The sequence below is a fragment of the Bombus fervidus genome, chromosome 6 (assembly GCF_041682495.2).
Source record: "Bombus fervidus isolate BK054 chromosome 6, iyBomFerv1, whole genome shotgun sequence".
Lineage (NCBI taxonomy): Eukaryota > Metazoa > Arthropoda > Insecta > Hymenoptera > Apidae > Bombus > Bombus fervidus.
Window position 1 is genome coordinate 12,924,707 of NC_091522.1, and position 27,885 is coordinate 12,952,591.

The 27,885-nt window shown below is 44.8% G+C and overlaps 1 protein-coding gene across 6 annotated transcripts in view; it reads right to left on the minus strand.

Annotated features, from left to right (window-relative positions):
* Window positions 1-346: 346 nt before the first annotated feature.
* Window positions 347-27,885, minus strand: part of Shal (potassium voltage-gated channel protein Shal) — a 96,957-nt gene continuing 69,418 nt past the window's right edge. The window contains exons 5-7 of one of the 6 annotated variants that reach the window (XM_072005930.1): window positions 13,490-13,573; window positions 7,318-7,616; window positions 347-3,167 (exon numbers count right to left, since the gene is read on the minus strand). In XM_072005930.1, the coding sequence (XP_071862031.1) occupies window positions 7,473-7,616; window positions 13,490-13,573 (228 nt within the window). In that variant the 3' untranslated portion in view covers window positions 347-3,167; window positions 7,318-7,472. Of the gene's footprint in view, window positions 3,168-7,317; window positions 7,617-13,489; window positions 14,992-18,808; window positions 18,860-21,890; window positions 22,170-27,885 lie in introns of those variants that run through there. The other 5 variants (XM_072005924.1, XM_072005925.1, XM_072005928.1 and 2 more) reach the window with 5 other exon arrangements.

Below are 27,885 nucleotides of genomic sequence, written 5' to 3' on the forward strand. Positions count from 1 at the left end.
TCTAAGACAAGAAAGGAATAAAAAATGTACGATAACATCGAGGGATCGTTATAATTTAAATGTTGCGAGAGAGAGGTATTATGTTTAAATTCGGATTAAGCTCGAGCCATCGTTTTGCTACGTTCGATTTCTTCGTAGCATTAACCTTACACTCTTTTCTCCATTTTTCCTTCTCTCTAGTTTTTCATTCGCTTTTTAATACGCGATCTCGCGATACAACTGCAGCTCTTTGGACGACAAAGGACCTGACACATTATTCTCGATTATCTCTACGATCATATTAATATAATGTAATAATCTTCTTTTTTTTTTCTCTTTTTTATTTACTTAGATTCACGTTTACGTCTTTTTCTGCCCGTGAACCACCGAACCGCACCTCTGACGATGCATTTTTCGCATTCTATGTTAATAACTTCCTGACCTCGCTAATATTCATCCTTTTCCCCTTTTCGCTTCAACGTCGAACAAATTTTTTTCTACATTTTTCTTATTTTCGGCTACGCGGTTCGAAGAATTCCGTCGCACTTGACTTTAATCTGTATCGCGATGCTTCCATGCGCATAGCTTCTATGGATGAAAATTAATAAAATAAAAAATTCTCCCTTCCTTTGTTCCCTTTTCGTTCCACTTTCGATCTTCAAGAGTATTTTGAGCAACCAAAACACGCGTACCCTCGTTCATCTAAAATTAGCTAATATTTAACACCTAAATTAGAGTTTAAGGAAGGGTTGGGCTCGGTGGCTCACGAGGGTTGGTCTCCCACGCACTCAGGCACGCATTCTAGTTTTTGAAAGTTGATTTAGAATTTGTTTTATTGCGCGACGCGAGGGTGCTGCAAGTTTGTATGTGTATGTGTGTATGATTAGTAATATGTGTTAATGTGTCCTCCTGACGTACTTCCTCTCGTTCCGACGTATTTACGTTCGTGTGCGCATGTGTGTACGTATGTGTGTGTTTACCTGTAGAATATATCTGTATATCTTTATGTATATATATAATATATTCCTTTTCTTATTTGCATTTATCATATTATATATATATATATATCCTCTCTGTCTCTTTTATTTTCTCTGCTTTTGGTTTATTTTTGTTTGTCTCCGCTCCGTTAGATCGTTTACAATTAATTACAAAGTTAATTACAGACAACACGAGACTCCTCCCATGCCTCCCACGATTATTTACAGCGTCGTTTAAATTAAAACACACCGATTCTTCGTAGCCTATTGTCGCCCGAGAGAAGGTTCCTGCGAAGTTCTAACGTCGTTTCATCCCCCGAGATAAACGAGGTTCGACCGTGGATTCGCTGGACCCACCCTTCCGTCCCCATATTATTTCTTCCAATCCCCCCTTTATTTTATTACGAATTGCGTTAGAATTAAAAAAATTGGCTCATTCGCTTTCGATATCCGACAACGATTCCGAACAAATGCAGCTGAAGCGCAACGATTCCACAATCGATTCCCGTTGATTATTCGAATCGGCTGCTCGATCGACAAATCTATCATCTAGGGAAAAATGAATGAAAACCGGACTCGTCGAAGAGTTTTGAAAGAACGAGGGCATCATCTTACTTTATTTAGAGTATCAAGGTACGCGGTCCCTAGCGAACGCTCGCGATCGTTTCTCGTCGATCTCACCCATCCCCAATACTAGAAGGACACCAGCGAATACGGGAATTCTACGTGGATATCATTCGAAAACCCTGCTCGTTTCATCGTTCTTACGTTTTACGACCGCGATCGTAAAATTACGATATTTCTTTCTGCTCTGTTATATTTCTCTTTTTATATCCGCCTCGACGAATCGATCGATCATCGTCGTCGTTTCGCGTACCTTTAAATGTATCGTTCGCTAACTTAAACCTAGCGAGTTAAGAGACTCCTTATAAGAAACTGCGTACGTACGTTTCAGGGATCGATCGAATTTCTCTCGCCTTCGCGAAGACATTTTTAAAAATCGAATTTATCCTTATAACTAGCAGGGACGTTCTTTCCTCTCTGTCTCTCTCTCTCCCATTCTCTCACTAACTTCCTCTCTCTCACACACACACACACACACACACTCTCTCTCTCTCTCTAACTCTCTCTAAAGAATTACGACGATTCGTAAGAGTTGGAACGATCGTAAACGACGGTGGATCGTTCGCTTTCTCTATCGCCTGGATCGTTCGTTTAAGATCGCTGATACGATTCTTTGACACCGTCCTTCCTCTCGATTATTTCGGCCCGGGGCTTCCGGCTACTTTTTCGCTGCGAGAAGCGTCCATTCGAAAGAGGAAGCTCCGACGACGTCCTTCTTGGAAACGTACCAAGAAAGATGCTGTGAAAGAGCGCGAAGGAACGGGGAAAGTGAGCGTTTCGTTGGAACGATGCGAACGAAACTCGATCGACCGATCTATATGGCGACTACGCTCGTTTCCCGGTCGGATTGATGGACGCGCGCGTTGCGGAAATAACGAGGCGGCTGGAACGCGCGCCAGTTGTGCCGGAAATCAGCGAGTCGCGCGGCATTTTCTGCCGATCGGCTGGAAATTGAAAAAGCTCCTTTCCAAAGCGAGAACAGGAGGCAAAGTCGATCAACGTGCACGCATCGACGAATCGTTTTTCACCAGCGTCCGATTTCACGGCGTTCCGGTTCGGATACGTTCGCTCTTCTTTCCTCGTTTTTCTTTCCGTTTTGTTCCAACGGTGTCGCGCCTCGTGTTCTCGGGCGGAAAGAGGCGCAGCTAACGCGGTACGAGATGGGACTAAAATCCATCGACGCACGTATCTCGCGAGCGAAAACAGAAAGGAGAAGGTGGTGCAGGCGCGTGTGCGTGCATTCGCGAATCTTCGTCCTCGAAAACACGAAGAATTCCGGCTTCGATCGTTGGCGGGAAGTCCTCTTCTTCGCGTTCCTCCGGTTTCGTGTCTTCCGTCCAGCTTCGAGTCGCGCGGAATACTTGTCCTTCGAGAACGTGCGGCTTCCGTCCTCCTCGAGGACGTCGTGGATCGTCGTCGATCCTTCAATGTTCTGCGTTCGTTGAACGTTTGTTTGTTTTATAGTTTTCTCTTTCACAGTGACTCCGTGGAAACTCTCTCTCTTTCTCTCTCTTTGTTTCTCATGGTAAATGGTGGCGCCTGCCATTCCAGGCGCCATCGATTCTCGCGTCTGTCTCTGCTTTCTTACTGAAATTAAAAGCGCCCTGATACACTGGATTCGCGCGTAAGTCGCGGTCGTTCGAAAGATCGATCGAGGTGCCAGACTGTCGATGAAAATCCACGCTCGATAATCCTCACTCTTCGTTCGCATAATTTTCCACTCTCGAGAGTTCTACTGGTGGTTGAGATCGTGGTACGAATTTAGACTTGTTCCTAATTGCTTTCGTATTCCCTTTTGTTTGTTAAACAGGATGATACGAGAATTTTATACGAGTTATGTCCAAAGAAATCAAGGTTTATCACGTTTAGCGATATTTACGGCGTGAAAATAGAATAAGCAGACCGTTATGTTCCAAGAGAACAGCAGAAACGTTGTCAAAGTCATAAAGTCGGGAAGTATCACGGAGATAAGCATCCTGGCGAAATGTCCTAGCACTTGGTCCTGGTCCAATCACTCTTACTTTACTATGCTAGGGCTAAGGGTGATAAAACAGGCTCGCTAGGGAAGAGAATCTTCTCCAAGGAGTTAAATTCAGGTTAAAAGAACGTCGAGTATATTTCCCCTGAAAAAATCCCTCGGTTGGTTAGCGTGTCGCGTGAAATCTCGACAAGATTGCCATTAAAAAGTCGCGCCGTATGAAATCTCACTCACGAAGCGTGCCAAATAGCCACGCGACCAACTTTCTTTTAGAACGAATCCTTTGAAACTTCCTCTCGCTTCTTTATACCTCGGCCAACCGTTCTTTTGAAGATATCTACCGTTTAACGGAATTTATTGAAGAGAAAAACGTCGCGGAGAAGATTGAAATTCAATTTCAGAGACCTGCACGAAGACTCGAGTTTGATGAAATATGTTGTACAACGAAATCGTGCTGCGACCAGAAAAAGAAAACGGTTATTCGCGTAAAATTACGTCGAAAACGTGGAATCAAGTTTTTCCATATAAAGCTTCGTTTTCGAGAAAATCGAGTTTGAATATTCGTGGAATACGCGCGCACTCAACTAGCCGCAACCTATTTGGTTTCTCCAATCTGGTTAGCCATCTTTACTTTCATTTACTTTCATTTATAAACAATAACGAACCTTCAAAAATCCCAAGCTTCGGACGTTGAAAATTCGAATCGTCAAAGGCTAAAAAAAAAACAAAACGCGATAAAAATTTCATTTGCAGCGTTAAAAGGAAGAAGCAGAAAAAAGAGACAAAAAAAAAAAACAAAGGAAAAAGAAAATAGGAAAAAAATGACGAGTAGGCGCGTGTCTCGCATCCGTTACCCGGTCGTTGGTTCGAGCTTATTGTTCGCGACGTTTCAGGAAGCCAGAGAAGTTGGCGCGCGCGGGAACTAGGCCTCCTTTGAAACTCGGTCACGGCGCCTCGGAGAAAAAGGAAGAAGAAAAGCCCGTGCGAACGAAGAAGAACCGATTGTTGGGCTAAGAACAGGCCTGGCAAAACGGATCCCGCCCCACCCCGCCACCCTCGTGTGCAGTGTGTAGAGCACGAAAAAGGAGAGCGGCTGGTGGACTCGAGAGTGTCCCCGACTGTAAGTGAAACCTTTCGTCTCTCGCGAAAGCGCTCGTGCCGCTGACGACCAACTTATCCGCGCGAAAGAAAAAGCCACCGATGGAAATAACACACTCGACCGGCGGTCGGTGTCTCCCGCCAACCTGATCGATATCTAAAGCTGAATTCCTGGCGCTTGTCTACCTCCGAGTGCTCGGCCTGAAAGCTAAAGAAGAACTCGCGTAGAGTTCGTTGGTTGTTTCGAACGACGCTGCATGTTATTTAATATTTAGCTACCTCGCGCTTTAATAAACGACGATCGGACCGTTTCGCATGATTGAAGGTAACTACGGTCGTTACACGATTCGCTCGATCACGTTGAAAGAATAATGGCCAGTGTTGGGCCAGTCTTTACACGACTCCACGCTTAGATAAGATAATACCCGATTATCAAGCCCGTGAAATATAGATTTCGAGTAGCGTCAGAAACTAGCCCGAGAAGGGTAAACAAGTGTTGCAGCAAGGGTGAATAACACGGCCACCTGTCCACCGCTACGATCTCAAGATTCTTCCTAATTAAAACGTTCAAGCATTTCGAGGATCCTCCAAGTTGCCAGGAGGTCGACAGGTATTTTACTCAGACCGAGGAAACGCCTATCTCGCGTGGTCTGTCTCTGTGTTTGTCTTTGCAATCGGCGTTCAACTGCCGCAACACCGCATGAATCGTAAACCCTTGACAAAGGCCTCGTTGCAGCCCCCATCGCCACGACACAGCATAGCGCCCCGCTGTGCAAAGAAACACAGTCGGCAAACAAACGACGCGAGACACGACGTAAGTCGTGTAGCGTTTGGAACGCTTTTGCGATTCGAACAAGGATGAGGAAACCGTAGGAATGCATGGGAAGGAGCGGAGGGTAGGGCTTTTCTCTTGTGCAAATTTGCCTTCGACCTCGTTTCGGAGATCAGGGCCACCTTCAGCGTGCTCGTCGCTCTTCAACCGACCGCTCGAACTCTCTAACCGGCGATATTCGAGTAACGCGCTCTGCCTGATCGATCATTGGCCGATTCATCCACTTCGCAACCGGCTCGAACCGGAAACCGGGTCGAATCACGGCTTATCGGCCAACCCGAATTACGCTGTAAACGCGATTAAACGAAAAGTCGAGAGGCTCGCCGGTATACCCTGGCAAGCGAGAAGCCTCGTTCCCGACCCGATAAATCTCGGCTGGCGAATTTCCATGCTAGACGAGTGGAAATTTTCATGGATCGACGAGAATCCGAGGATCGGTAGAAGAGATGGGTGTAATCGAGTTATCGGTAAGCGTTTAAGGAAAATAATAGGCGGCAGTTTGATTTAGTTTGACTCCGATCGGCTTAAAATCGATCTACGTAGATTTTCGTAGCTGAAAGGCTACAGACAAATGTAAAGTAAATCCAATTTCGTAACCGACCAGGTGTGGATGTTTGACTGTTGAAGGTGGTACAAGCCTGGCAACCTCCGACCCCGCTGTTTTGATCTCTGAATAAACGTGACCAGGCGTTTCATCTTCGAAATGAACGGCGAAACTCGCAGCCAGCGACCGCTTTCAAAGCTGCTTTGTGCCGTTTTCAGAATATCCTGACGAAAGCTGCGCTAATGTTGACTCACGGTCGTCTACAAAGCCTTCGTGAGTGAACCGGAAGTCCGCTAGTCCATTGCAAACGTACTCTCGTTCTTCGATACGTGGTGAATCACGAAGCTAGCTTCTAAAATTCCCACTCGTGTCTATTTAACGTGAATCCATCTCTTTGCTAGCGTCCGAAATCAGAAACTGAGCGTAGTTTGATAAATTTAAACAATCTATTTCAATTTCCTCGTTCTCAACCAGCCTTCTCTTCGAAAGTCAGGCACCTCGAACTCGATGTTTCTTCGATGATAAGAGCGAGCCTCGATGCGTCTTCGTGAACGAACGGTAAGCTCTCTAGGCTGGGTAGAGCGATAAAGCTTGATCAACGTCGAGGAGGGGCGGTAGATTTAAGAGGGCGAGCCTCGCTAAATCCTGGTCGCGACGCTAAGCCTGCCAGCAGCCAGACGAACCTCGAACACGAGATCGATTCCGAGGACCGAAGGTAACGCGGCTGACTTGCGTCGCGACGCACCACCTGCTTCCTCGCTGCGGCACATGCAAACAGAACGGGAAATAGAGATCTGCAACTAACGATAAATACTCGGCCTAAATGCGCTAGATGCTACCCAGAGGACGATGTTTTCTCATTCTCTCGCTTTCTCTCTCTCCTTTTTTTTTTCCTCTTTTCTCAACGGACGAAGAATATTTCGATTAAGTGAGAATAGAGTCATCGAAAGTAGCCGCCGAGAGACGAATACCTTTACGTCGTTGTACAAACACGAAGAACAAAACTATGTCAGGCTATTTCCGGTGACTATCTGTCGATCGTCAGCTGCAAATAACGTAATGGTTAAGAGAAGTCGTTGACGAAGACGCGGACCGCCGGAAGTAGTCCTGAAATTGAATGTTGTCTCGCGTATCGTCGAGACCAGCACGTCGTTTAAATTCTTGAAATTCCGTGCCACGGTGCCGGAAGACTCGAACATCCTATTAAGATGTCGCGGACTACTTCCGGCTGATCACGAGGCGGCAAAAGCACCCGTCGATTAAAAGATCGTGAATACAGGCTCACCGTTCTTCCGGCCAGTCGGCCATTGTTCTTTCATCGAGTAGAAGAGGAGGACGGTGATGGTGTTTGTTAAAGGTGATATTATTATTGTTTTTTTTTTTTCTTTTTTTTGTTCATAATAGCGGATATGGTGATCGTGATTGGTCTCGGTGATCGACTCAAGCGGTCTCCGATACCGGAAGCGGTGGCTGTCCACCGGAAGTAGTCATGGCAGGCGCGGTGTTGGTGGTGGTGGTGGTTGGGACCGGAAGTGGCTGTAGGGCCTGCATGTCACAGGTGTGGGAACCGCGCTTCTTTAGGTCCTGGAACAATTCGTATTTCGGATATGTTTCAATTTAGATTCTTCGTCCATCTACGTGTCTTCTTGCTTGCCCCCTTTTTCACTCGCTCTCACTCTCATTTTCTCCATCCTTTCTTCGCGAGACTCTCGACGAATCTCTCGTTTCTTTCACATTCATTTCCTTTCATTTGTTCCGTACCAATTCTTTACTCTCTCCTACATTCTCTCCCTTTCGATCATTCGCTTCAAGCACGCTTCCTTTCTCGCTCTCGTTCACTCTACCGTCTTTTCTCTTTCTACGTTTCTAGAGTAACTATTTATAATCGAAAATATAATCGTAAAGGCGTGTTAACACTACTTTCTACGTTTCCTCCCTCTCCCACCCCCTCTCCTTCTCTCTTTCTCTCTTTTTCAACGACGTTTATCCGCTTGTACACTTCCTGTCTGCGTTATTGTCTCAAGCTCCTCGAGTACAGTGATCCCTTCCGTTTTCTCTTTAGACTTCGACACAAGAACGCAAGAGTTCTCAATCTCTAAATCTCTCGAGACCGAACAAGCTACCTCTGGCAGATAGTTTTCGGATGAAATGGAATGTGAGAGAGATGCGATCTCGCGTGACGTTACGCCTCGTGGCATCGATTGAATTTCGAGCGATGGATCTCTTTTTCATCGCGAACTACATTCTTGAAAAACATGGCAAAGAATCGTTAGAACGTTCAAGAATTCGCGGACAAAAAAAAAAAGAAAAGAAAAGAAAAAGATAAAAAAAAGAAGGCGAAGTTCCACGACACCACGAAGGTCGATTTCCGGTTGTGTATAGAGTATCGCGAGGCTAAAGATCGCGTACGAACGAGCGAAGAGAGATGTCGAGAGGAAGGGGGTAGAATGAAAGAGGCACGCGGGCCACGTGCAAATGCAATTCAGAGAGAAACAGAAAGTTCATGCGAAAAGAAGATACAGTGAGAAACAAGAAAACCACCATAAGAATGAGAGATCGAAAAAGCGGAACAACTTGGTGCTACCGACACAGAGATACAGTTTCAACAAAAACAACAATCAGAATATATATAATACGTATTATGTATATCGAAACAAAGGAAATGGTAACAGTGATACAACAATAGCAATAAGAACAAGAAACGTTTACAATTAAACTGGGTGAACGGAAACAGATAGTATCCGTGTGTGAAAGAATGTGCGCTGCTATGGAGATAAAAGGGTGGAACGATCGATTCATAAAGAAACATGCCAGGTGCAATAAGAACGATCCTTTCGACAAGCCATTAATTGCAATACGTTTGTGACTTTGATTCGTTTCAACGCTGGTGTTCATTGGAACGACGCGTTTTCTGTTTTCGCAACGAATCCTCCTTCAATTCGTACGAATACTCATACTTTCTCCAAATCTACTCACGTGCGCAGTGTATTTTCTGACATTTTTATCGTTTTTTCTTCCTTTTTTTTTTTTTTTTCTTTTCTTTTTTTAGTTTCAAAGAATTACAGATCGTAAAGGACGATTTGGAAGAATAATCGTTGCTTTATCAGTTTTGACGTCAAACAGAAACGCATCAACGATACGGTGCATTGCATACAGGTGCATTCAAATTTGCTCTGAGGATGTGATACATACGTCGAAGCTTCGTCACAGCGCTCGGTAGTCTGCTCAATATTTTTCGGACGTGTGCGAAAATAATAAGCGGATCTGTTTATCGGCGAAGCTTTCGGTTTGGCTCGCTTTATTTCTCACATCTCTTACTCGTCGTAACGAGTTTCTCGAGTCAAGCGCCTTCAGAGTACGCGTTCGAATCGATTTCTCGAATCGAGAAAAAAGGCGATTAATCGTCGGTCCTTTACAACGATGAATTCGTTTATGGTCCCTAGCCTCTTAGTATATCTTCGTTTCTCAACCTTATACGTCTGCTATAGTTAATTTAAAAACGTGTTCGAACCAGGAACCATAGAATCCATCATCATCGGCCTCCGACAGTAGCGCTAGGTTAAGAAATAATAAAAGGAAACTTCTTTGATGTATTCATCGACGATATGAAAGTCCTATAGAAGCCTACGATCCAATAGACAAGGTTCTCTCGCAAGCTGCTCGTAAATAAAAAACGGGGACAGAAGCGGAAAAAAGGCAAGTCGACGCGTCCTCATTGACGGCCGCATGCAGACACCGTCGGATTTCCCGGGGAAAATTCGCCGACTACATCCGTACGCCGCAATGCGGTTCGTTCTCATCGTCGCACGTTCGTGCTGGTTCACGTCTTCCTACGATGTCGTTCGACAAGCGTCGTTAATCCTTTTCAACCGGCCTGTCCGAGATGTTCGTTCTTCCTGTCTAAGCGCCGCCTGCGACGCGGCTGCAACGGAGCAGCCTGAATTTAAGGCTCGTTCACGCGAGGAGAATCCACGTCGGTTAGTTCGCCGATATTATTAAATTACGTTTCAGACACTGATCAAATGGAGCTGTAAAGCTAAGTTAGAGAATTATACCGTAACATCAAAGCGAGATAGGTCACGCTAACGATAGTTGGCAATTTCTATTTGATATCGCGTGACGCAAACTTTATGCGAACCACTTTATACTGTGCAAAGTATCGCGTAATGCTTCCTGTTACGCTAACGACGTTCACATTAACAACCTGACTCGGCCGAATTTAATATCCGAGAATGAGCGTCAGACACATCGAACAGTGTCGTTGATCGTAAAGAAAGATCAATAAGTTACTGTGACGATTAATATCTTGAATGTTTAATACGTTTCAGCGGTGACACGCGTAAAAGCTGATTCGAATCACGAAAACGCAAAGAACAGAAGAACGCAGAGGCAGAGAACGATAAGCAAATCTGTCGATAGTAAGATAAACACGAGTTCCTCGCGTGTACGAGCTTTAACAGAGGGTCACGTTGCTTCGTTTCGTCTGTGACGCACGAGACACGCGTTTTATTCTCTTTCGGTGGCACGTGCACGCGTTATTTCTGTTACGGCGGACCAGGTTTGTCGCGATTGATCGCGTTGGCTAGGCCGATGTTGCGAGCGAACTCTCGCAGTCTCGCAACGGCCAAGCAGACGCGTCGCTTTGTTACTATCGCTGAAATTTCTACGGTTGAATAATAAGATCGATACGATATGATACGACTGTAAAAATTCAACGGGATATGGATAAAAAGTAAATATAAGAGGCATCTAAGGCAGTGAAAATTCGTGTCTTGTAAATGAGAATCCTTCGATGATATTTTGAAAGATAATGATATTGTACGATATTTTAAGAGCTATACGGTTACTTTTAAAGTATAGAAGATAGAAATGAAGATGTAAGAAGATAATGGCAAAGGGTAATTAAATTTCAAGCCGTCGAGGCACGAACGAAATTCTCGACGAATTTCTCGTCACAAAGGAGCTACCGGCATAGCGAAAATCTAGAGTTCGTAATACGTCGACGCACACGAGATGCGCACGTTTGCGCAGGGTCGCGTGGCATTAGCACAATACAAGGAAAACGCATTAGAAGGGCGTGATTTCGCCCGACGTCTTCCCTGTGGCCGGGTACATTAATCATCGGTTACTACGAGGCACGGATGAGACGGCTCGCTTATTAAAGCTGGCCGAAGCCATTAGTCGCTGTACGCACAGCGGAAACTTTAAAGAGAGCTCGATCGTAAAATAAATCACGCGACTTAAAGGCTTCGGAACCGGTAAAAATTTTGAGACGAAAACGGAACGCTCGTTGAATACAAGATGTGGCAATAGTCGATGAAAATGTAAAGGCGATGAAATATAAAACGATTCAAAGTTGTCGTTACAAAGTTAAATTTAAATTACTTTCGTACATCTACTCTGCTACGCCCAGCGGATCTTTCTCGGTCTAATTATATTTTCTATGGTTAAAAGATTTTTAAAAGCATGGAAAATATGAAAAAAAGAAACCGTTGTCGAAACATTACGAGAACACGAGCCTCTTTCTCTTTTTTAATTGAGAAAATTAGGCCGTCGAAGTCTGAAGATCGTGGCAGAGTTAAATCAACCTGTATCTAATCGTAAGACGTATGAAACCCGCTTCGTATCGTATCGATATTATTTTCTTCCATTTGACGAACAATTCACGATATTTCTCCAATAAAAACAGACAGCCGTCGTTTCTGCGAAACGTCACGGTGACACTTAAGGACGAAAGGAAGCAACGTATATATCTCGCGCGTCTTCGTCACGAACCCTTTGTCGCAACCTGCGTGTTTTTCATCCCTCTGAAAGGCCTGAAAGCGTGGGACTACGGACCGAACACAGGCTGCGAACAAAGGAAGAACGAGCGAATAGCGGACGTGACCGAAAGAAAAGCATGCGGCGTAAAAAGCGCGTAAACCTGCTTCGCTGGAGCCATATATGATCTTCCCCGAGTTTAGCCTGATCCGTCTTCCGGATTCCTCTTTGCCGGTGAACGTTCCCTACTCGCTTCGGTTGTTTAAGCGCCAGGATACTATAAAAACAGGCGGTATAAAGTATATTTGCCCCGCTCTCTCCTGCGTGTTCCGTGGCGATATAATTCCTGGCAACCTAACCGCGATAGGAAGCTGGCTAAAGTAAAAGAAACTGGAGCTAGCAGCGGATTTTAAGCGACAACGGGTAGAGAGGGTACTTAGAGTGGGCGGAAAGGGTGGATAAACCGGATGAGCACGAATACACGAGTTCTATTTGGATGCAGACAGATGTGGGACCAACGAGGGAAGCGAAGAAGCGTAGCTGGATCGCCAGAGAGATGCATAAATCAGAAGCCAGATCAAGAGTCAGCCGCAACACGGTGGGTTCGAGTAGGCATCATGCCAGAAGGTTTTCGTCTGTAGAACGATCGCGAAAGAAAGGAAAAGTAAAAACGCTCGTAGAGACGAACGTGTGAGAACGAAAAAAAGTCGGAGGTAACGTGGAAACAACGAAAAGATGGAGAGTCGATGGATAACGAAAGAGGAAAAGAAAACTATGAGTCGAGAAACTAAAGGAGTTCGCGATTGAAATAGAAAACTAAACATCGACGTTCGAAACGTATACGATTCGACGTACGGCAGAGATATATAGGAAAGAGAGAAAGAAGGGAAAGTTTTGCGACAGAAAGAAGCGTAGGAGAAGATGTTTCTCGGGGAAAGCAGACACCCAGAAGCCAATCCAGGGATCAGCCACGCGACACGAAATAATTCTCGACCACCAAGGGGATGCATGGGGAGGCCTTCGTGTGTCCTTCGTCCTGATCCTTCCGTCGAAGGACAAGAAAAGCTGCCTCATATTCTCCCAACGGCCACACAATAGTATACATATATATATGTATATAGAGAGAGAGAGATCTTATACACATTTGATAAACATCATGGAAGATTGTACGCGCGCGCGATCCCACGCGTTCGTTGCAGCGTATAAAACGCGTGCTTGTATACGATACGATGCTCGTGAAATCTAAGGGATATTTTATCCCTTGAAACGACGTTGGCTTTCGTATTTCAAACTAGATTTCGTTCAATTCTGAGAGAATAAAATCTTTCGCGGAACATTAATACAACGACTATCATGGAAGAAGACTGAATATCCTAAGCTACATCTCGTATTTCGTATAAATCTCATATTTCTTTACTATTATTTCCTTTGTCTTTCTCTCTCTCTCTCTCTCTCTCTCTCTCTTTCTCTCTTTAAAAAACACACAAAACCCTAATACGCCGCGAATGATTCGTTTTCTCTCTTTTACAGATGTCCACTTTACATCCATGTATACAAGCAGAAACGTATTGTCCGCGAGGGACGCGTGGATCGTGGAGCGCGCGCACAAAAGCAACGAAACGATATAACATAGTATGTAATGTACATCGATTATCATCGTATCCAAAACGGTTTTCAGGTAACACGGTTTTCTTTACCTTTTTCCGAACTTGTATACGGTCTTCATATACGAGCACCACTCTATCCTTGCTCTCGTTCGACGTGAGCTGATAAGACAAGCTCTAAAAGTGGACGTGCGACATTTTTCAGCGGCCATCGTTGAAAACGCCAAAACGCCGCGATATGTGTTTTATTTTTATTTTTTGTTTCAAATGATTTTTTTTTTTTTTAATGCCATCGTGCATTTATCGATCACGATATATATATTTTTTTTTCAATTCGTTCCCATCGTCGGATCGTTAGCATGTTTTTTTCGTTATCATTATCATTATGTACATATTTTTTTTTTTTAATTTATTATCGTCCATGAGATTCCAGCGTGAAAGAGAGGAAAAAGAGGAGAGAGAGCGCGCGAGAGAGATCCATCGGATTCATTATGAATTTCGCACGGTTTCACGTGGACGAATTGTTTATTCGATGTTCGTTTTTTGTATGTACGTATGTATATGTATATATATATACACACACACATATATATATATATTTTATTTTTCCGTTCGTTATATTATATCGGTGATTTTCGTTCACGCACGTGATATATTTGTATTCGTTAAAAATTCGTTTTATCCATCGTGGAGAACGAGCGGATGAACACAGAGGATGTGAAGAGAAAAAGATGCCGATTCGTAGCGAGCAGGATGAGACAACGGGGCGATTATTTTCATGGTGATGGCCAGTGGAGACGATGACGCCCGTGATGACGATGACGATGATGGGCGGACGATGCGAGGTCATCGTAGGTGTCCAATGTTCCACGTGGATCGCACGGTGTGGTCGGTCGTCGATGAACGGGTGGGCACGGAAATGAGGAAATAGAATTTGATTGATTTATATCTATGTATTTTATAATATCACTGTGTGTGTCTTGTGTCAATTATTTGATTATTTCATATTTTTCTATTTGTTTTCTGTTTTCGACTGGTGTTTCTTCCATGTCCATTCGTCTACTTTCTCTTAAACGATCACGTTAAAACGTTTCTCTATTCTCCGTTTAATTTGTCCTCTGAAAATCATCTCGTTCGAGTATATTATATTTCTATGTGTCGACCGACTCGAAATCTGTCTGCAAACTGTATCAAATCTCGTGTTACCTTTCTTTCTCTAAACGCTCTCGACTGTTCGGCCTCTGAACCGATTCGAACGTTACTCGTGTATGTCGTTGTTCTAATCTGCGATTATGCGTTCTCGAGATCCGTTTGTTCGTCTGTTCTTTTCTATCTTTCTTTACTCTTTTTTTTTTGTTTTATTTTGTTTTTGGTTATTTACTGTGCTCTAGTATTCTGCTCTATTTCGTTTCTCTTTGCCTCGAATTTACTGGGATCTGTAGTTTAGCGTGCTTTACTAGAACTGGCTAAGAAAGTCAGGCCGCTCAGAACGAGGCCTCGACGAGGTAAGTCCCGTCCATCGCAGCCCCGGTCTGCCCCCCTTGGGCACCCGTTACTTGGGCCCTTGTCGCTGGGATGTACTGACTGTACGCCTGCTGAAATCCACACCACAAGCACACACTACATTGTTGCACGCTAAGCTCACCTACCCTAAAGAGTCTGTTTTCTACATGGACCTCTACGGTTATCTCTAGTCGTGACACTTTAAACGATCGTCGTTAGATCGGACGTGTTGTACTTTTCCCCGATTCTGAATCGGCTTTGTCATCCTTACGAGGCAGAACCAACTTTAAAAACGTGTTCGGCGGCTTCAGTCAACATCCTACTTTCTATGTCCTCTCGTACGCTCTTACTAAGTGGATTATCGAGGCTAGCACTACTACAATATATTTTGCAATCCTAATACCATCTAACTTCCAAAGAACCGACGAGTTTTCAGAGGGAGAACACGCGCCATTTCGAAAGTTCCAGCTCGAAGGGCGAAAGGGTTGGCTTCTATCCGAGCATCGTCTGCTGATGCACGATCATCTGTGAATCGGAATCGATTCGACTAACTCTATAGAAAGAACTTCCCCCAGCTATGACAGTGTGTCGTGTTCTCTGTCGTCGAAGCCTACGCGAGTTCTGTCTCGTTGTTTCCTCTTACAATTGCTACGAGTTTCATCTACGATCGGCTAACCGACTAAACGATGTCCTACCTCGGTCGACGATCGATCATCGATCATGCTGTTCCCGCTGGTGGCTCGCGAAAACTAATTCGTCGCCGTTAATTCCACGGTGTCGGGTAAGTTGCACGCGGAACCAGCGAGTCGGACTTAATCGTCGACTTTAATTAAATTTAATTAGTCCACGTCGCGGCCAGCTGCGGACCCGACCCGGATCGACGGACGTTCCAACGCGTTCGTGCTGCCTGGGTCGAGCCGGATTTACGGACCGCGACATCGCGTTAATGGACGCGTTTCCGGTCGCGGCTGGAGAAATCGACGAAGCGCCGCGTCGCGGTATAAACGAGTTGTTCGAGGCAATTCGAATTTCAAATCGCGGAAAAAGTCACCGATATATTGTTCCAAGTACTTAAAAGGTACCTGCGGAGTTCACGGTCGAATCGCGTTATCGGATCGGTTGTCCTATATTCGCGATTCATGGCACGGAATATTTTGAAAATAATGCGTTCGACAAACGAAAGGTAACAGAAAGTGCAAATTGTTTTCGGTAATCGATCGTCTTCGAACGATTACCGAATAGCTCGATCGTCAGAGTAAAGTATCTTACAAAGACTCGATTACGAGTTTTCACTGAAAGAAAATAGAATCGTTAGAAGTGGTTGACTCGTCATCGAACGAAAAACTTAATTATCGTTGTTCGAGTCGATCGAGGGACGAGATGAGCCATTGTGGCGTACAAGAAACAACATTCTCCATTGGTTTCCATGCAGTTCTCGCGAAACGTCGCATTCTTCGAGCGCTCGCTAATTGTTCAGTCGCCACATTCGGCGACGAACGTGAACCGAAAGAGAAGGGGCGTATTTCGCAAACCGATTCTTCTTTCGCCTCTTCTCTTCGTCAGCGACTCTCGTTAAAAGAAAATAAAAATTTGGTTCGTGGGGGGGGGGGCAATTGGGTACGCTTGAACAATCCGTCGAGCACGAAATCGTGTCTGAAAAATCGTGAAGAGGTTCGCATTCAAACAATCCAAGAAACAGAGAGGCATAGTACGTAACGTATGCGAGTAGCGCAAAGGTGTGGAAGAGGAGAAGTGCCAAGAGAACGAGAAGAAATAGTAGTTCGATCAATGAAACAACATTTCCCAAAAAATATTACTAATCTTCAACTAGCAGGCTTTTATATCGGGGAGCGATCAAAAAAAGTAGACAGACAAGTAACAGAACTGACGTTCTTTTTCTTTTTGGGCCTTACCTTAAACGGACGAATGTTTCTACGGGACGAACCACACACAACAGGTGCCGACAGTGTGTATATGTTACAAAATGTACAGACATATTTACATTGTACCGCGTGGTATTTTGCAACGATTACGAAAAGGGATGATTAGATTAGACATAGAAGGGGAAGAATTTCGTTAGTATCAACGTTTCGCCAAATGTTATCGTATTGCCAATGACGAAATTATAGACCCACTTCCGATTTCAAATCGAACGAGAAATATTCCTTTCTATACTACGTAATCGCAATCAGGTCACAACGATTCTCATTTTTAACAATCATCAGTTTATGACGCGTTAATACGTAGCGAAACGCTGTGTATGTTAGTTTCATCTGTAGCGAGCAATTAAGAGCGCGATGTCAATGGCGGTGGTAAAAATTGATAAACGACAGCCTGTCTCGTCGCGACGTTTACAGCCCGTTATCTATCGGGCGACTTACCTGTTGAACGATAATTAATTTAACAACGTTGGGACTGACATCAATGCGAACTAGAGAGGATGCGAGAGGAGGGAGGACGCACGCGCGGCTCTTGATAATTACGAGCCAACAACCGATTGAAAATAATTACGAAGGCAGCTGCTGGACCTTTCGCGGAATCCACTCGATATACAACGTTCGATTAATCATTGTACCCAGTGGCCGTAATCGACGCGCACTGACAGGCTGTGCCGACTAATTTCTGATTAATTTTCTTCTCGTCGCGAAGCGGCTCTAAAGCTCGAACAGGCCGAAACAGTCAGAGTGATTAATGTAACGCGGTACCCGCGAGGAGGTTTCGAATTTCAGCCTGACACTCGTTTCTCCGGCGAGAAGAGAACAGTGCCGATGATTTATCATTGTAAAGCCATTGTTCGCGGCTTGTTAAACTAGTTTGTTTAATTACGCGAAGAACCGACCGGGGAGTTGATAAAGATAGTGTGGTTTTCACCAATTACCCTTTCTCTACAGACATCTCGGTAAACGTGATTCATTTATCTCCTCTTTGCAAGGGGCTAAATTATTTATTTGCTACGAGTAAATCGGCAAGTTATTATCAGATTGCGACTAGACAGATCCTTCGTAGTATAGAAATGTTTGTTTCTTCTTGATATATAAATGATTTTAATACGGTTGATTTTACACGTGAGATGTCTGTAGGAAATTGTTGGTGAATTGGATCGGCCCACCTCCGTGACGAACTCATCCGCGCGATAATTCTCGCTTCGTACCCTTGAACGACTTAATAAAATATACACAAGTAACGTGATCCACGTACATTATATACAATATATTTAATCGAACCAGCTATATGGTATATATAGTGTGTGTCATATATAACGGACCAATCAATTTCCAATAACGATTAAATGGGGCAAAACTTGGGGGGGGGGAGGGGACAGTAACCAACATCAACACCCAAAATAGAAGTCGAGTGGCCTGAATACCGAGTAGGTGCAACCGATACTTTTCCACAAGCTTGATTTCACTCGCAAAAAGAGCTTCTTCAAAAGTTCGACAACATCCACGATGTTCCACTTCAATCTTCTAAATCTTAATCTTTTAAAGTGCCTCTTTCCTACCCTTCGATAAATCAAACGGTACTCGATGCTTCTCCAAAGTTCGTGCTTCTCTTTAAACTTTGTGATGTCCACTGCTTGTTTCTCCTCGAAAGGAAAAGCAAAAAAAAAAAAAATGAAAGAAAGAAGAAGAAGAGGAGGAAAAATGAAAGAAACGATTATCGTTTGCACCTCACGACGTTTGGGCCGCTCGATTCCACGGATCGGTAGCAATCGGAATCGAAAATTTCACCGTATTAATTATGTTAACAAAAGGGCAGGAGGGTGAGATTGAATGTCTTTGAAGAGGACGGACACGATAGGTGGATACTCGAGGAGTGTCGAAAAGATGGTGCTCGTTACTGGGCCGACGGCAAAAGTGAATTGACGGAGCTTTTCAGACGGACACTTAAGATTCAATTTTCTCTTGCCTGGCTGATCTGAAGTGGATGCTCCACTACAGGCTCCCGGTGTTCCTTCGGCTATGCATTATTCATGAAAGCAACTCGTGTTATATTATAATACGCATTATTGGGGCAATTAATTCGGCGCAACGTCGTCGCGTGCGCGCTCGGCTATGATTATTCTTTCTTTTCCCTTTTTTTTTTCCTCTTTCCTTTACTGACATTTCCATCGAGCAACGCGTGATAATGAAACTGATAATACGCGCCACTGGACGACCACAGGGTCTCACGGTCGATAGTTTCACGAGCGTAATTCGTAAATTCCGGCAACGTTTCCCCGGCTTTCGTCGCTGTTTCCGCGAAGCTCGTTCGTTGATATTTCTCGCTAGAGGCGTTTGTCGTAATAAGATACGCGTTCAGACGCAACGACACGTTCAACGAAGACGTCAACTGGCCCAACCGAGTTCCATGCGCGCGAGCAGAGATTTTCGTGATTCGAATAAAGACACCATGTAAAATAGTTCTGCAACGATTTTGGAAGAGCCTGGCTACGATTTAACTATCGAAACACGTGGCGTCAGTCATCTATATCGGGCGATTCCTCTGGCACGGATTATTACTGGTACGAATGGATAGAGGTGTTTGCGCTTGGCAACACGTTGTATTAATTAGTCTACGTCGGTAATAATTATCATCGATTCTTGTCTGATTTGTGGAAGAAACTGAGAAAGCTACGGTACGCGGAAATAGAATAACTAGAGAAGAAGATCTATTATTTCCTGGAGTACGTATTCGCTGCTGGCGGCTGGGGGATCTTCAATCTTTCGAGAATGAGATTAAAAGATTCTCGACTGGCGTAGTTACAGCCGACTGGAAATGAAAAGCTGAGAAGGAAACGAGCTGGCGTAACCATATATTTGGCTCGCGGAGCAAGGCAAATTTCGGTGAAACGTCAGCTGTTGCGATCCACGATTCACCGTAGAAATTTCACGCGAAAGAGGGCGTATCGCGGAGGAGATTACGTCGACGCAACTTTCGTCGAGGGGACGAAAGTTCATCGCGGCGCATAAATCGATGTCAAGGGAAATGGTGACGTTTATGCGAAGCTAAACGTTTCTAATTGCTGGCATTCGCTGGTTAGCGACTGCTCGAGATTTATCGAACACTTGGCAATTCACGCACACGCTGCTTCTTGACGATGTAACTGCCACGATTACTTTTTTCATAGGCAACCAAAGACCGTAAAAGTGAAGATGGTAACATTTTGAGAACTGTTTGAATTTTTCATTCGTGCTATTCGATGCGTGCATAGAGATTACAAGATAAACAAATCGGAAATGTAAATAAACTGAGTAGGTAAGTTAAACAAACGGAAGAAGTAAACGGATCTTAACGAATAATCTTAATGAATAGTGGGACAAAAATGACGTCGCACAGTCTATTAACAAAGTCGATCGAACAAGGTAGATGGGAAAAGTGTTTATACGAAATTTTTTTAACGAAAATAGCGTCAAAAAAATATCGATAAAGTAGTTGCATAGAAAACAAGTGAACCGTTAGAACGATAGAACATTGGATTTGCATAGAACAATGTGATGAAGCGTGATGCTGACGTTTAGACAAAAGACGGAGATTAGGCAACGCGTAGGTCAATAATCGAGGACAAAGGCGACGTTGGTGGTGTAGTACAAAGCCGATTGAAAGACGATTGGAAGACCAGGCCACACGGATATACCATTGTGCCATCTCCATTCGATACCTAAACCGCGAAAAGTACGTAAAACGTCTTAAAAGATGTTCACGATTTTCTACTTAAATTTCAATGGGAAGAAAAAGCATTAAATCTAATTTCTTCATCGCGTGGAACAAATTGAAGCGAACGAAGGAAACTTTCCCAAGTCCGAAGAATCCGTCCATTTTCTCGCCTGATGGCGAAACACGCAAGAAACGTGCCAGAGAATCGCTAATAGTTTTTGCCACTCGTCGCTCGTTGTGAACCAGCCACGCGACGCACTATAACACGCGACGACGCGCGCGCAAGTGCAACCGTTCCGTGCGCCGGAAGAAAAAAAGGCGAACTCGACAATACGCGAGGTGGAGAAAAATTCACACGTGCAAGATGAAAGAAAAATTTGACTCGGCTGCGAGTAGATCGCGTCGAGTTCTCGAGTTGACGCAAGTTGCCAGCAAATCTCGCGACGCTCTGAACGATGCCGGTCCCTCGGGAAATGTCCTCCAAGATTTTCGCCAGAAGTCGTTAAACCGGAAACTCTCGGAGTTCTCGCTCGACGAAAATTCACCGGGACTCGACTGCTTCGCGCAAAGTTGAACGAGCAGAAAGAAGAGGAAAGAGGCGTCCAGAGTTTAACCATGTAAGATCGATGATCTTTTCAAACGTTCTCTACAACTTACTCGTCCAGACCCTTGGATGTTGATAAATGTAACTAACGAGATACCTACGGTTCTGAACAAGCTTAAGAAACGTTCACCGCTACACAGTGACAGAGTGTGCGTCTAGTCTGTGAAGAAGTGTAACACGAAATCTGATTTTCTGGTGATTGTGTAACACCGAATCTAGCTAACACCAAATCTCGCAGATCTCTACATCCTCCAACGACCATTCGATATTTGTCTCATTTCGAATCCAAGCTACTAGCGTGATTTCACCGTTTCGTGTAGTTTCACGATTTCTATATAAAATCATTACCCAGGAATCTTCGTTAATAACTTCGTTCCAACGTCACCAGTCCAGAATGAACATGATCATCCAGCAAGAGAATAGAGCTATTACGTTTTACGAGCTTCCTCTGGTATCTGGGTTAGATCGAATGGTTGTCGGACAACGTACGTGGCAAATGATCAAGGCGTAAAACTCAGCAGGATATCTTCTGGCCGGTAAAAAAAGCTCAAAATCGACTTCGAACCCTCGACCCCTTGCACTTTGGCGCCAACCAATACACGACATGTGTATACATGGACGAGCACACGCACACACACGCAACACGCACGCACATATATATATATATACACACATATATATACGTATATACGTAGATACATAATAAACGTACATATGTATGTACAGAGAAAGAGACATGTACGTGTATACCTGGATGTCCCTAAGGTCAAGGCGACACACGTTGCCGTACAATTTTCTAGTCGATAACCGTGCAAGGATGACTGTACACTCGTAATGAATATCCAACAGCGCTCGTTTAACCCGTTTCTCGCGGTCTCGTTGCCGGCGGAAGTAGGGACGCGACTCTCGACCATCTTCCGCTCGAGAACGCGTTCAGAACTTCTGTTCCGTGCAGGAGCCGCGAGATTCGTCGAATGTCTGCATCGTCGCGGTATGCTGAGTCTCGAATGTGATCCGTCTGCGGCCCACCTGCACGCGGAATCCAGATGAAAAGAAAGAACGCGGGGAACGCGGCACGATATCTTTTGTTCGATTTCGACGGAGGAGAATTCGAAACTGGTTGGTGATGAGTTCGTGCAGAGCACGACACAGACTCGTGATGATCTCGTGGATGAAACGAAGGGGGCGAGGAACGTGATTCGTGCAGGCGAGCGCGCGTGTCGTTCTCAGTGGTTTGGCGGAAGCTCGTTAAAGTTTCGTAAACGACGAACGGACTGCACGTGGTGACGTGATACACGTCGCTGAAAATTTAAGATATGATCAGAAGTGGAAATAGATGTTTTGTTTTTCGTATGCCTTCCATCTGTCCTGCCTTGTCTTTTTGGGGGATTTCGTACGACGGAGATCGCTCCCGCCAATCGCAGTTTCTCAAGCGTTACTTTCTCGATTTCGATGATGAAAGTTGTTTTAGCGAGAAGTGAACGAAGATGTGATCAAAGGAAAAAGTAGAGAGAAACATCGGAGAGTCTCGTCGGCTTCTCTGCAAAGTCGGGGGTCGAAAGGACGCGGATCGATTAAAAAATCTCAGTTTCTTTATTTCCTTCAGATGTATCGCCTCGTTAAAGGATCTTCGATTTCTTTCTGCCGCGCTAAACAACGCGATCTATCGGAAGAGAGGAGCGTCGCAGAATCGGAACGCTGACAGATTGCTGGAATGTGTGGCAAAACGTGCTATCTTATCTAAAACGCTTGATCCTCGGCTCGATTAAGGGCTGACTAAACCTTACCGTTCTCTGTCAAAGTAATTCAAGAAAATCCAACTCCATACGTGGTATTTAAAACGGAAAAACGTTACTTTCGAATCAAACGACAAATCTCTTTTTACACGTTAAATATTAAATACGTGTCCAGCAGTCCTTGGACAAGTTACTTGCGAAAGTTCGTCTGCTATACTTCTTGAATATCGAGCCGTCTCCTGTATGGGAGCAAAGTTTCTATTAACCGAATAATTCTAGTCGATAGTTACTAGTTATTACGTTAGTGGACAAACGAGGTCCCTTATGCACCGTAAAATTGTACACGTATAATTTGAGCAATTCACCAGACGAGGGTGGAAATGAACGCTAAGGAAGCGGTAACGAGTCGAACTTACAAATATTTTTTCTTTTTTTTTTTTTTTTTTTTTTTTATTGCGACAAGGACGGTTTCTATGCTGTCAACGTTGCTCAAAGCTTACTTGATAACACAATCTGCTGGGCCAGTAACCTACTCGACGATACCGTACAAGAAACGATTCGATCTTCGCGAAGTGCGACAGTGAAAAGCATCAGCAAAATTTCGAAATTTCGTTTCTCAATCGATTTGTCAAATATTATCTTCCTAATTTAAACACGCCTTGTATGCCAGTCAATCTGGAGCTTACATTTCCTCGACGATTCGCTGAATAATCTTCGACGATAGCAGCAGAAGGGAACGATATCGAACAATTAAGAATTATTACGCAAATGATCGTTAGTTAGGAAAATGCACGACAACCCTTAATCGTAGTGGAATGGCCGCGAACCGAGGATTGGTCGCGCGATTTGCGGGACTTTAGAGATATCGAGATCGGTATTGCAGGTCGGCTTGCGTCACCAGGTCAAATAAAATCGTTTTGGAGGATGGTAAATCTCGCGCAGAATTCACGAAGCGCGATCGCGCGACACGGATTTATCGCTAATACGAATCGATTAATCGGAACGTCACTGCTTCGCTCGCCGTAATAAATCTCGCCTAGGAATATTTAGACGACCCCGAGCGTGAATCACGATTAAAACGAGCGTTTGAGCCGCTTTCGGTGACAATTTCGCGGGCCAATGACGCGATCATCAAACCTGTCCCGATAGATTACGATCGAAAGTTTTTAAATTAAGATAAAGCGACGCGAGATCCTTCTTTTGTTTCCCTAAGTAGGATAGATTATTCTTCCGATTCTTAATTCCCTAAAGTGAATCGTTCTTCGTTTCAGGATATTAACTTCGGTTCGTGTAACTTTCTAAAGGCAAATTGACTGTTTAAAAAGACAAAGAAAAGATCGAAGGGAAATTGAAGACAGTTGCGTGCACCGATACAAACGAAACGAGATACTTGCTAATTGTACGGTCTTTGGAAAATAGCGATCGCAACGCAAGCAGACCGGAATACCGAAATATAAGGTTGCGATGGTTCTCAACCGACGACGAAAGCAAAAGTCGATCCTCGAGCGATCGAATAATCGATTCGCACTTCCTATGTACACTCCGTGTAATTGCTAGTATAATCTCGAATGTTCCTTGCGATTTCTGTCTCGTTGAACCTATCTACGAAAAGAAGGTGGGTCCTTAAAGCTACTTTTAGGGCCGAAAGCTCGCACCTTTGGTATTCGTGAACCTGCTGTCACCCAAAGGATCCATCTCTAGATCCCAAGAACGCGAACGTCTGGTTTCGACGAAACTGAGAAGCGGACGCGGCACACCGGGTGCTCGTGTGTCGACAATCGAACGAATATCACGCGCGAAAATCAATACAAGTCGAAAGGTGACACGCTCGACGAATCGTCGATCGATCGATCCTCGAGCGTGGCAGTGGCGCTTCGACTGCGAACAGCCGTGGTCGAGTTCCCCGATACTCGACGGAACTTGGACAAGGTCAAGGAAACGAAAGCCATCGGAGAACGAGCTTCGTTCGCCTCCGTTCGCGCGATATCGATTCGATTTCCACGTGTACGGCTTGATCGATGACTTTATCCAATCCCACGAGGAACTGGATAAAGGGAAAAAAAAGAATAGCGGATTGGAAACCGAGAACGAAGCACGTGCGATCAACGAGAGATGTTCCGCGAAATTTGTCTTGCTGCTCGATGAGGCGCACGGCTTCGTTTCACCGCGAATCTCTTCCGCTGGTTTCCACCGCGGAATGCTTCAGCGTCGTCTCGTGGAATTTCATGGAATCCGGACAGAGTTGGCGTAGTTATAAGGGTCAGAGTCGCGGGGCGTGATTAATTTGTGCGATCGGACGAGAATAAGGCGGGCACGAGCTCGGGCAGGATTCGATGCGCGGCTTCCAGTCGAGTTCTTTTTAATCTAAAAATGGAAGACGTAGGATAGGGCTGACGAGCGGCGAGGCTCGACTCTAGGCGGGGACGATAGATGTTTCGTCGGTGGAAGACGACGATTCAACTCCTGGATCACTGTCGACTTGTACTTGATCGAAAAATGGGATTTTCGGCATCGTCGACGAGATACCTGGCTCGAGATCGTAACGCGAATCGGGACTCCTGTAATAAACGCACACATACGATACTTCCATTCGATGATTCTACTGGTTTCGACCTTTGATGGAATTGTTCGAAAATCAATGACGACGCCGATCCTTCGGAAGAGGATGGAACTCGATTAAAATTCCTTTCTGAAAGATTGTAATCACGGAAATTTAGTTTCCCGATGCGCTGTGTCAAAATCATTAGCGAGAAATGGAGAACCGCTACGCGAAGAAGACCGACTGTAACTGTCCGACTCAATCTATTTAGACGTGCACGAGAAAGAAATCCGATCGTGAATGGCACGCGAAATCCTCTCCCAAGGCACGTAAGCGGTCTTCCAGGGAAATATATCGCCGTTTGTTCCGTACATTTCGGCAATTTCGAACAGACTGGGCGAACGAAGAGACCCGCGTACATAATATGGCAGGAACACATTTGTTGTACCGGTGACGGCGCACGTCGCGACGACCCGTGTTCCTTCGTGCATATGAATCTTATCATTGATTTAAAGCTGTCGGGAAACACGTTCGCCAACTGACACCGCGCGGTTCACGCAGCGAGCGTTACGTTCGCCTCATAAAGATGATTCGTGAGCGATCTGACACGTCGCAGACGCGTCTATTATGCTCGATCATCGACCGTTATTGCGGTTGTTAAAGTCGACGTGGAGTAAACCATTCGATACAGTCGTCGTATTGGAGCACGTAATAAAAGGTAGATACTAAAAGAAACCCAACGACGCGAAGCCACTGGAAACTGTCAGACGTCGACAGAACTCGTAAATAAAAATACACGAGACTATAATCGATCAAATAGAATGGAAATTCTATTTCCAAGTAATTTCAGAGCGGTTTCTGGGGCTGGCCGAAGCTGGCGATGGAAGATCAGAGGCTAATTTACGAGTTAATGAACGATTATCGCGTAATAGGTCGATGGGAACTCGGTCGACCGCTGAAAAATGGAAGCTCGTGGGAAAGACAGAGAAGGGGCAGAGCACGTTTAATAAAACCCCGATGAGCTTCTCTGGTCCGCTGAGAATCAGTGAACTGATTAAAATTAGACGCGGGGAGATTTGGCGCGAGAGTTTCAATTTCAAAGTGGCCGTGGTCCGTGGAAGGGCTTTAAATAAATTTCACCGTTAAAGGCGCGACGTTTGGAAGGTCAACGGGGGATGTCTGAAGAATTAGCGGACGATTAATACGCGACAGAAGAAAATAGAGGATGGTGGACCATTGAAAAATGGCGTTCGTTCGAGGAGCACGAAGCTGTACATATAAAAGGTGGAACGACACTTAATGGGGTTTCGATGGGGTCTCGTCCTCGATCTGCCAGCCGACAGGATCATTTATCACTTCTCATTTTCCCTCGTTAACGTCGCCTTTCGCTATGTGCGGGCTGATTTACGAGTGCGAGTAACGCCTCCGTCTTCTTGCAGTCGATACGTTTCCAATTCCCGATATCGAGACACGCTTAACCCTTATTCTTCGCGTAGAAATACTCCATTTAAATGGAAATTCTCAACGTAATAGTGAAACTGGCGAGACATTTTCCAATAAACAATCGAGCAGCGAATACAAAAGATTTCTCACGATCTCGAGCCACGATTCGTCTCGGCCGCGACACTCTCGAAAGCATCGCTGGTAAACTCGCGGAGTCGTTCTCACAGGGTGAAACTACTAACGAAGATCTACTACTCTGCGAGAGCGAGAAAGAGGTAGAAGGGTGACTGGGAAAAAAGGCCGCTCGACTGAAAGAGAAGTAATCCTAAGGTCGACCTACGGGTTCTCGAAGAGATCTAGTTGATTTCGATTGGAAGAACACGCCGGACTCGTCGTGTCCGACGACGTCATTCATAATTATCTCCCAGCGATACGTCTCGAGAGCACATCGAGTCCAGCGGTTCTTCTCTCTGGTTCTAACCAGAATTAATTCGCTACGACATCGATTTAGAATTCGCCATCAGAAGACAGTAGATTAAGGCTAGAAGATAATTTCAATTAGACCGTAGATCCTCGACCAAACGCTGGTCAAATGGAGGCCGATAACGATTCGATAATAATCTACGTAGATTTCTAAATCTATGAATAGAATCTTGGTTTCGCCTCGATATTGGTGTTTGAAGAGAACGAGATCGTTTCGACGCGACTCGTTTCGTTTCGACTGGTACACCGACCTCTCGACGATTCGGGTCACGAAACTTGTCCGAACCTTTCGAAAATTGATATGATCCGACATCTACAAATCACTGGAACATGAGACGAAAACGAGCTCGGAGAAGAACGCAATAATAACCGCTCGTTTCTCCAAAAATAGAAGCATCACAGAAGAAATGTATCACAAAGAAAAGCCCCGAAATTTCGCGATCGTACGGATCCGCTGTGCGTTTCGATCTCAACTTGTAAGCGAGATACGACGAAGACGATGTCGATTCAAGAAATCCGCGCGAGATCCGCGATAAATATGGAT